This window comes from Corylus avellana, chromosome 6 (assembly GCF_965113065.1).
Source record: "Corylus avellana chromosome 6, dhCorAvel1.hap1.2, whole genome shotgun sequence".
NCBI lineage: Eukaryota > Viridiplantae > Streptophyta > Magnoliopsida > Fagales > Betulaceae > Corylus > Corylus avellana.
The window spans coordinates 4,691,634-4,703,000 of record NC_142495.1 but is presented as its reverse complement, the minus strand read 5'-3'; the positions used below and the strand labels follow the sequence as shown (position 1 = coordinate 4,703,000).

Sequence of the window (11,367 nt, the reverse complement as noted above, 5' to 3'; positions counted from 1 at the left end):
AAAATTATTTTCATTTTTGAAAATCGTAAACCATTTTTCGAGTTTGACTTTCTCATTTTCAAATCAACAGACCCAAACAAGACTCCGCCAGGGCCCAGACAAGACTCTGCCGAGACCCGATTGGAAGTACATCAACATTGTAAAATAGTTGTGAGATAAAAATGCGATATATAACATTACTCTTTCAAATAATGTTGAAAAAGTAGAACCATGTCGAATAATGGTGACGTTTGTAACCGCTAGCATGTTCATTGTTGATTAAAAAAGAGGAAGCCATTTTTTTTTACTCTTGATCCAAGTGAAGGTAACAGTGGTTTATATATATAAGTAAGAGAAGGTAATAGTAAACTAATGGATCCCCATTACATTTTAGCAAAATTCAAACTGATTGGCTCCATGTCCGCCACATGAGATGAGAGGGTGGTTGCAGAGCCAACCATTTTAGTTGTTGAAATAACATCTAGTTCTTCAACTCTTTGCCATTTTGTTGGGACATTTTGGAAAATTAAGTTATTCCATGTGATATATTGGCTCCTACTGGTGTGAAGTTGACATGACTGATTTTCTAACTATTTAGACTATTTTAGTGCTAAAATTGATAAATAAATAATGACTAAATGAGATTTTTGTGATAATTATAAATTAGTTGATTAAAAGTGATAGTTCCATGGCTTAATGAGACACTAATGAACAATTAATATTATTTTTAAATAACTAATTCCGACAATAATTATATTTGTCAATCCACACACATGGGGTGAGGGAAACAGGATGAGATATTTTTGATAAATAATAATTAAAAATTAGTTGATTAAAAGTGATAGTTCTGTGGCTTGATGAGACACTAATGAACAATTAATATTATTTTTAAATAACTAATTCCGACAATAATTGTATTTATCAATCCACACACATGGGATGAGGGAAACAGGATGATGTATGATAATCTCCAGCATGAGATCACACACGTGCGTGTTCACACTCATAAACTAGAGAAACCTTTAACTTCATTTTTAAGATTATTATGATATTATTTCTTCCTTACCAATAAATAAATAAGCATTATAGAGCAAATATCAGATGAAGAGGCAAGTGCAAAGAAGTATGGAACCAATCACTTTTTCGATGATAAAAGTATTAAAGGGCCAACTCAAGACTTTTAAATACTCGTGACATAAATTAGGGTTGAAGTTTTATTAGGATTGGGGGTAAACCTCGTTGTGGCAAGTATCATTGACAAGTTTTCGTCATCATGGAGAGAATTTCAAAAGTCTATGCAGCATAAGTAAAAGGAGAGATTCCTAGAGACTTTAATAACTCGCGTGTGTATATATAGAGAAGGAATGATATAACTTGCCCAAGAGTTATTTTCTAATCTAAAAATTATCAATTGGTGTGACGAATAAGGGTGAAAAGATAGTTTCAGTTAGTAGTTATTGGCTAAAACCATTAACCGTAACTGCTTAGGCAGTTAGCAAAATTCACTAATCGCCTAAGCGATTAACCGGTTATTAGTAACTCTAATAACCGCTAACCGCTTTATAAAAGAAAAAAAATTTAAAAATTTTAATTTTAATTTTTTTGTTTAAAAAAAATCAAAACAATGTCGTTTATATTATAATACAATAATATCATACGACATCATTTCTAGATTTTTATATATGTTTAAAATTTTAAACACAAAAACGACATCGTTTCATGTATATATATATAAGCGGCCAGTTAACGGTTAGCGATTTATTCTAACTGCCTTCAAAAGCGGTTAGTGGTTAGCTGCTTTTTCACCCCTAGTTATGAGACCCTCCGTGACTCAAACTCGTGCCCTGATGTTTGGATCTACTACCAAATGATATAAATTTTGGGTAGAGCTCACTCTTAAAAATCGGCTTGCAACAGAAGAAAGTCCAAAAGCTTATATACACATGGTTAAAATTGTACGTAAGTTTATCTCACAAGCTAACATTGCCGGCAAGTCACTTGAGATGACGATTACAACAATTACATAGTCTAATGTGGAGAATAATGATGGGTAGATTGTAGCGTTACCCGACATATTTGATATGAATTTGATTAATTTGGGTGCAGATCGAGTTGAAACTGGATATGTTAAAATTACAACACGTGTCTTTTATATCTTGTTATAAGATACGTGTCTTAATCCGGACAGATCAAAGTCTATAAGGGGACCCAAGCCAAACCTATATATTATAGTATTGAATAATTTAATGTTGCCCACCGGCAGAACTAAGATACTTGAGAGTGGTGAGGCTGAACCAAAATATACCTTTAGAGGTGTGTTGACTTTGAAAGATATGCTATGTGCTTTATTCATGAGGAACGATTTTATGTCGAGTTTTCTAATCAACAAGGCCAGTTTTTTGTTATGTTTATTATATATTATATTCACTAAGCTTTTGGCATCATCGCCTGTGGGAATCATAAATATATAGTTTAAGATTAGTTTTAAAATTAACATAACTTAAAAAAAAAATGAAACATGCAATCATAAAGAGACCTATGGTTTAGGGAGGGGGAATGGTTTTCCATCCCCCCTTCTTTTGCTCTTATGCACCATTTTTTTTTTTTTTTTTTATCCTTTTGTTCTGGTTGCCTTAGGGGTTTTAAATTTAGTCTGATCTAAGCTAAATCTGTTCCTTTTGGGCTTGCCAGGCCAACGACGCGCCTCTATCCCGCCTTCTCCAGCCTCTTCACCACCTGTCGCCGCCTTCCTCGCTGCAACACTGCCACCATGCACCAATGCGTGGCCTACACGCTCCGACATGGGAGCTTCACCAATGTTGATGTCTACTGGTTTTGTGTTTTTTTTCTGTATTTTAATTTATTTTTTTTGCAGTTTATTTGCAACTTGTTTGAATAAGGATTGTCCAGACCCTTGGATTGTGGATGTGAACAATTTTTTGGCTTTTGGGTTAAAGAGGATGAGTTTCGGTATGGGATTTTCCACTTCCAGGGCCGAGGAATATAAGCTACTTATGCATTGAGTTGAGTCTGTTTGAAACAGATTTGTTGTTACAACTGAAGATTAGTTCTGAGTAAACAGATTTTGATGTTATATATAGGCATTGAATGTCAAATTGTTATGTATGTATCTATGACTTATAACCTTGTAACTTCGGCTATGATTTTCTCAGAACTTTTGCTTTGTGATGTAAGAGCTTTATACTCGTGATCCTTCATCAATTAATGAGACAAGAATGATTTCCCTTAAAAAAAATAATAATAAAGAGACTTTGAAAGTATTGAACTAAATACCAAATTATTACACAATTAACTCGTACCAATCTTTGTGAATTTGAAAGAAATTGAACATGTGGAGGAAATAGTTATTTTTTGAGGCTTTATTTATGATTTTGCAAATACACTTGTGTTAATCTATTAAAAATAAAAATAAAACTTTTTAAATGATTTAAAAAATGTAATGTGCCTGTGGCTCATATATTTCCTGTAATTTCACGGAGAATAAAAAAACCAGAAAAGAGACAACTTTTGTGTGCATCCTTAACAATCGATTCAAATCAACTTTGTTTTGGTTTTTTTGAAGCGGACGATAATTGTGGAACCCTAAAATCCAACATATTCACACTTTATTTACACCTTTATAATAATGGTATGACATTTTTCGCCAAATCAATAGCTCCCGCTTTATTTTAGTACGACGCTGACGTAACAACCTTCATTATGTGTTTAACCAACGCAAAAAGTGTTTAAAACTATTTCTATTTTTCACATCTTTTTTTTCCAATTTTTTATTTTTTATTTTTATAAAAAGGAAAAGCTTCACTTATTACCTTCCATCTTTCATTACTTTTACAATTATAGCCTTAAAACTTAAAAAAAAAAAAAAAAATGTTAGTTTAATGTATCCATCTTTCAATTATTTTTTCAATTTCAACATAAAGGAGGGGTGCCAAAATTTTCAAAATACCTCTCCTTTTTTTTTTCAAGAAAAAATTTGCAACAATTTAGGTGTTGGTCAAAATTTAACAGAATTTGAAAAATACCACGCTTGAAACTTTCAATAAAAAAAAAAAAAAGTATTTTGAAAATTTTGACAGAATTTAACGAAAAATCTTAATGGATTTGTGAAATTGAAATATATATATATATATATATATTAAAGGATGATGAATACATTATATTAACACTTTGGGTAAAGTCCACTTAACACCTTCAAACTATCACTTCAATGACAATCTACCCCTCAAACTATCAATTACAACAATTTATCTCCCAAACTACCAAACAATGACAATGTACCCCACAATTCTAGCAAAATGATGAAATTACTCCTATAGAATTTTCAATAAGACAAAAATGTCCTTCAAAGTTTGAAAAAAAAAAATTGGTATTTTTTTATTTTATTTTAGTAAGGGTAATTTTGTCATGTTGTTAAAATTTGGGGTATATTGTCATTGTTTTTGTAGTTTTGAGGGTAAATTGCCGCAATTAATAGTTTAGGGGGTAGATTATCATTATGGTGGTAGTTTGAGGGGGTTAAGTGGACTTTACCCTAACACTTTTTAAAGTTTAAGGGTATGAATATAAAAATAATGAAAGATTAAATGTGATAAGTAAAGTTTTTCCTAAAATCATACTCAAAATGTATATGATTTTACATGTAATTTTTAAATAAACTAAACTACAAGAAGAAATTCTTCAATTCAATAGAGAAAAAAATTTCTTGTCATTTTTCTCAAGGTCAGCAATTTGTCCCAAGACCAAAGCTCGAATAAGAGTGGGCGACTCTTAAATTCCTAAATATTCTCAAAACCTGTCGTAGCTCTTCACAATGGTAGCAAGGCAACGTCCACTACATAAGGCTAATAAGGCTAATAAAGGGTGTAGAATTCATGTTGGAAAGATGCTGACATGACAACATTCACAATTCTTGCTACCAATTTGTTGACGAGAATGAGGTTTCCATTGGACCCCCTTCGTGCCCTCCATACGCATGTCCAATGAGGGGTCCGGATCCCTTTGCCTTAGAATTTGGCCAGCCAGCCGTCTGCCCAAAAATTCAACAATCAAACTCATGCCAAATCATCCAAAAAGCACACCATTTCTTTTTTTTTTTTTTTTTTTTATATGTTCACCAATATGTGCCACAATCCCAAATGTTGAATATTGCATTTAGTGGTGAAAATTGACTCTACTACATGATCCAAAGAGTAATGCTAGCCATATGTTCTTACTTATGGTTAGCTATTGTGACTATTCGATACTGTTACGTTAAAAAAGAAATCTGTCTAATCTTTCTCATTGTCAGCCGCCAAACTTTTAGAGTGTAACACCACTTTTGAAGCTATTTTTAGAGTTATTATGAGTGGTCACGACCACCAAATCTCTCTGATCTTGTAGTTATGATCACTAGATCTCTCTCATATGATATGATGATTTGACGATTCGAAAGTGTTTTTATAATTTTTTTTTTATTGATGTGACAATACCACGTCAGAGATAACTAGCCGCACATAAAACGCACGTATGACTAGCATTACTCTACTCCAAAAGATGTGAACCCATCATGGAAAAGTGTAGGAAATGGGCACTAGCTTGGTCGAATGGCACTCACTTCAAACTATTCAATGGGCATATAACAAGTTGTACACCATTTCCACAAAATCTTGTTTGGTAATCCAGCTCAATGCAAATTGAGAACCAATCAAAAACCAAAAGCATACACAAAAATAAATAAAGGACACAAGAATCAAGGATGGGTATACAAAGCAAATCAATTAATCACTAAGTTTTAATTTACTCTCACCAAAACAAGAGGTAAAAAAAAAGGATAAATGATGATTTATCTACCTCGTTACTTCTGCATTCCACAGAGAATAACTCCTTTTTCCCTAAATCTACAAGGCTCACTCAGCATCGTTAAAATTTAGATTCCACTAAAACGTTTACACAAATTCACCTTTCTCTCTCTCTCTCTCTCTCTCTCGCTAAGAAGTTTGTGTCACAAAAAGCATAAAACACGTCAGCATTTGACATTGCTGAAGGTCAGCCAGCATTGTTGGCCACCCAGTTAGGGAGAGCGAACGTCGCCGGGAAGTTATCGGGAAAGCAGTCTCCGGCGGCCGGGCCGGCGAACCCGTCCAAACCCACAAAGAAATCGTCGCTCAGAGCCACATCCGATATTCCAAACTCGTCTTCTTCCTCGTCCTCCACCAAATCTTCTCTCTCCTCCTTGCTGTCAGTGGTTGTACTCTGGGGTACAACAAGCTCTTCCTCCATGGAGGTTGCCGGGGAAGAGGACTTGGTCGAGTTGAGTTTCTTGGAGTCGCCGGATGTGGCCGTTTGAGGCGTGAGGGGCTTCTGGCGCGTGGACCCAGCGAGTGAGTTTCGATGCGTGGGGGCTGGGTGGTTGTGCTCAGCTGTGTATGTCACTATGAACATTCCCGGGTCGGATTTGTTCCGCTCCACTTGTTTCCGGGCCAAGCACCCCTTCGAGCTGCTACATCTATAATAGCCTCTATTATTCAAAGAAGAACAAAATTAGTAACAAAAATAAATATAAAAAACGAATGATTTTAGTATTTACCTAACAAAAGTGATTATGGCTAATCTTTCTAATGATGAATTATATATGTGAAAAATATGGGTGAGATTGAGACACCAACCGTGGATATGGAGAGCCTTTGATGGGTTTTTGGCCATATTTACGCCAAGCCCATATGTCGGAAGAGAGACCCTCAGCTGGCACTTGGCAAACTTTCTTAAGAAGATTCTTCCTGAAATGGGAAAATCAAGAAATTATCAACCAAAGAACTTATTTTACAAAATGGGTATTTTTCAAATCTCTGTTTTTTTGCTTACTGAGATCGAAAGTGAGGCTAATTTACCTTCTTTTGGACCTCGGGTTGGTCACAGACCCGGCTTGAGACTGCTTAGGCTGCTGCTGCTGCTGCTGCTGTCTCTGTGTTTGTGCTTTGGATGCAGCGAGAGAGGAAAGGGAAGAGAAGGGTGAGATGGGAGAGATGGGCGAGGTTTGTGGAGAGAGAGGCTCGGATTTGGGGAAGAAGGGCTTGTAAAGCTCATGCAATTCCTCAAAAACATTTCTTTCTTCAAAAGGATCTGGAAATGAGAAAAGCTGGCCTCCTTGTTCACCACCAAAACCAGAAAAGCAAGAGTTTGGATGAAAATTTGCCAGAAAAGAAGCGTTGTTGTTGTGGTTGGCGGTGCTGGCGGTGGTCATGGTGGAGGAGGTGGCGGTGGAGGCACAACCTCTGACCACAGCTTGCAGATCCCAATCTTCTTCCATGGCCTGGACAAAACCTGTGAATCTGTACCTTTGTCTCTGCTACCACTGTTTGAGGAAAGAGAGAGACAGAGAGAGGGACAAAACAAGGCGCTGACTTTTGGTGGGAGAGAGAAGAGAGAAAAAAGCTAGGCGATAAGGGTGTAATGAGAGGAAAAGAATTACATAAAGACATGTATATATAGAGAGAGAAAGTGGGTGTTCACAGGTCTAGAGAGAGAAAGAGAGAGAGAGGAAGAGAGAGAAGGCAATTTGGCATCTCTATGACTCTATGCTTATCTTTTGTGCTTTCTTTGATATTAAAAACAGGTTTTGAGGCAAGGGGGGGTTGACTTGGGAAAATGTCAAAGGGGTGTTTTGGGCTCTAGATTTTATGAGCAAAAAAAATTGACCCACACGCGCTTTACTAATGTGCGCCTCGTGAGTTATACCGACAAAGTGGAAAAGAATATGAAAGAGAGGGAGTGGAAACGGGAAACAGTGGAGGCCGGTGAATTCGGGTGCTCCCATCAAAATTTTATATGCTGGGGATTAGTGGATAGGTAGGTAAGACCGCGTTCCTCACGCGCGTCCTGCAACGTGCCGCAATTATTTTCCCTTTCATCATATTACGAGTTAAAGACGGCAATAATAAGATGAATTTGGGATGAAAAATGATTATTTTTATTATAGATGTAATTAATATCTCATTTTGAAACCATTTTGGAATCCAATCAATTGCATTTCATTTCCACTTGATTAGAAGGAAGTTCCATAATAATAAGTGGTTTCTCAAATCTGACCAAATGTATATTTTTTTTTTTAGTATTTGAATGTATAAATCAACGTGTTTTAATTTATTTAGGCATCGAACCGCTCGAAAAATGTTACATATTAAAAAGGCAAAATGTTACCGAGACAACCAAAAAACTTTTTGATTAAAAATGCTCTTTCTTCACTTTTAAAGATACGCTTCTTCTTAAGTAAATCAAAAGACATGTTTTTTTTTCTTTAATGACATAAAGCAAAAAATTCGGATGAAAATATACTTAATTTTCATTAATAACATGTCACATTTTTAATATATAGTAGCTTTCACGTTGTTTGATGAAAAAAAAAAAAAAAAACCTAAATTCACATTATTTGAGAACTTTCTTTGAAATTGTAGGGATCCTTATCCAAAATGAATTCCTAAATTTGACTAATTCTAAAAAACTTTTCTCAATTGATTATTTCATTTTTTTATCATTATCCAAATAAAGACAGAATTTTAAAAAAATAAATAAAAAATTGAGTGATTGACTAACCTATTTTTTTTTTATTATTATAATCTAGTGCCATTTCTATCTATCACGCAATTACAAAGCAAAATTGATACAAAAATTCATTGTAGTATAAAAGAAAAAAACGAGGTTCATTCATACTTAAATCTGAATTTTAATTTAGATATTTGATTGTAAACCATTGAAATGGCAAGATAATATATCTTTGAGAGCTATTAGGCATCCCAACACCTTTTCTCAAATGATTTGGACCCCACATTCATTTAAAAAAAAAAAAAAAGAACAATATAAATCTATTTATTTATTGAATTGACCAGATCATTTGGAAAAATGAATTTGAAGAAAAGTATTTGGATGTCTAGTATTATCCTATATCAACTACATTGAGGAAGGGTTTTATTTACAATAAATAACTCAAAAAAAAAAAAAAATTGCCAATCAAATAACTTAAAATCTTGAATCAACCCCAGTATGGGAATTCCTCAATCAAGTTCATTTAAAAATATTATAATTGTTGTTACTACAAACTATAAAGGAAAAATCGTTTTCACCTCTATCTATTTTAGGCAGGATCAATCATTAATAGTTTGTAAAACAATCTATTTGTGAACTTAAATTAATTAAGGATTGTATTTATAATGAATTAATGGAAAATTTTGTTAATCAATATATTAAGATCTTTAATCAACCCAACGTAGGAATCTGTCAATGGCCTCCACTACAGTATTTGTTGTTCTTATAATGGATTTAATTCACTGTTACGGCAAAACTAAAAAAGAAAAAAAATCTTGTTTTCTAGCTTTAGGGTTTGGTTTGGCTATTGCGAGTAGTTTGCTCTATTTAACCTACTGCCGTGTTTATTCCAGGCGGCGAGTTGTGCTTCTTTCTCTACTCGAAGCAAGTAGTAGTTGGTCAAAGAAAATTTGGTCCAAATTTGAGCAGTGATCAACGGCTGAAATACAGTTCAAACCAGGACTCGATCGAGCGCGTGGATTGGGGGGGGTGCACGAGATAAGGTGAGGTCGCGTGACAGCTTGCAGATTTTGTGGGGCCCACATCTTTAAGTAAAGAGTCTCAGAGTTACCAGCATCGCGTGGCTTGTGACTTAAATGCCAACCGTGTTCTCTCTCTTCGAATCCTATGGTATTATTGTTTAACACAAATTGATCAAAACCCTCTAATTCCATGCTTTACATCTTACGTTACAATTATATATTTTTATTCATTAATTAATTTTAAAGTAATGCTATTTAATATAATACTATACGATTCTTATAGAACTGAGATGACGTGTCAATAATTTTTTTTTTTTTAACAAGTGCCGACCAAATATTAATTTCAATTATTATATCATTCAGTTATATAACTATCTATTAAATAACATTACTTTTAATTTTATAGTTCTTTTGTAAAGTTTATTGCAATCTCAATTGACTTATACTCAATCTGCATATTTTGTCCATTCCTTTTATTGATGTTGTCCGTACTATACCTACATTTGGTCTATAATTTGTTGACACATGATAACATGTGATCGGAGAGTATTAAAATTTTTTTAATGACTAGTGTGGTTTTTATCACGTGTTAACATGTGTCAGCATTTCTCTAATCAAATTAATCCTTTATTACCTTCACCCCCCTTTTTCTCTTTAGTTCTTTTGTTTTGTTGTGTTGTATTATTTGCTTAGAAAAAACAAAAATAGAGAGGCTAAAATGCAAATGCCAAGAAATATGCAGTACAAATACAATGGAAATCTTGTAAGTGGGCTGCACGAGGCTTGGAAATGCAAGCGTGTGGGGACAGTGACATGGGGGCAAGTCTACAATTTGGTTGAGTTGACTCAGCCAAATGCGAGTTTTTGTTTTTTTTTTTTTAATTTTTTCGTGGCTCGGCCGTCCCCTTGCTCGTTTTTTAAGCAATTTGATAGTGCCCAATTGATTTTTCTCCATGCAAGTTGCTACTAATTAAGTTATTACAACTTCAAATATTCTTTGAATAAAATAAGGTACAAATCTTGTTTCTTGGATGAGGGCATAAGTTGTTATTTCGTAGTAGTGTGATGAAGGCGTGGTGTGATGTGGGTAAAGCATGCCATGATTCCCCCCCTAAAATGGGAAAATAACAAAAAAAAGGAAGAGGACAGGGATACGTACTCCATGAGTAAACCAAAATATAATATATATCATATTATATGAATCACATGTTCAATAACATAATGCAATTATTTTCCACAAGAAATTTGGAATCACAAACAAAAATCTGTTTAACAATTTATATGAAGAGTACCAATTTGCATGTGTGAGCATTATTCCCGTCCAGTAGGCCTAAGTCCTATCAATCAAGCAATCTTTTCAGTTGAGGCAAGGGAGTGAAGGAGGGGGGGAGTTCTTGTAGATGAGAAAAAAAAGAGCACTTGTAGGGTTGGACCACCAACCATCAAAGGCTATGACAGAAACCGGCCATCATGCCCTTTTTTTTTTTTTTTTCTTTGCACTTTGGTAACCTATTGACATTGATGGAGGGTTGTGAAAAAGCAATTGTGGTATGGTCTATGGGAAGAAATCTCTGGGGTTGGATTGGGTTTTGGTTTTGGTTTTGGTTGGTAGGACTGGATTTTGATGTAGTTCAATTCCCACTTGATTGGTCAAACATTTACACCCAGGGAAAAAAAAAAAAAAAAACTCTCAAAATTGTGTCTTCTTGGGGGATTTTGTGATGGAACAGTCCAGTTTAATTTCTACGTCTAAGACTAGGCGTATGGGTCCGATGGAAACGCCAATAATCGACGACCTGCCAAGATGTAGTGCTCATTATAGGTCTTC

The 11,367-nt window shown here is 34.6% G+C and overlaps 1 protein-coding gene across 1 annotated transcript; it reads right to left on the bottom strand.

The window, feature by feature from the left end:
• Positions 1–5,798: 5,798 nt before the first annotated feature.
• On the bottom strand, positions 5,799–7,493 carry WRKY22 (WRKY family transcription factor). Its single transcript, XM_059601545.2, has 3 exons — positions 6,867–7,493; positions 6,645–6,755; positions 5,799–6,496 (listed from the first exon to the last, which is right to left on the bottom strand). Exons 1-3 carry the CDS (start codon positions 7,283–7,285, stop codon positions 6,025–6,027), a joined length of 1,002 nt encoding a protein of 333 aa, XP_059457528.2. The 5' UTR covers positions 7,286–7,493; the 3' UTR covers positions 5,799–6,024.
• Positions 7,494–11,367: the final 3,874 nt, after the last annotated feature.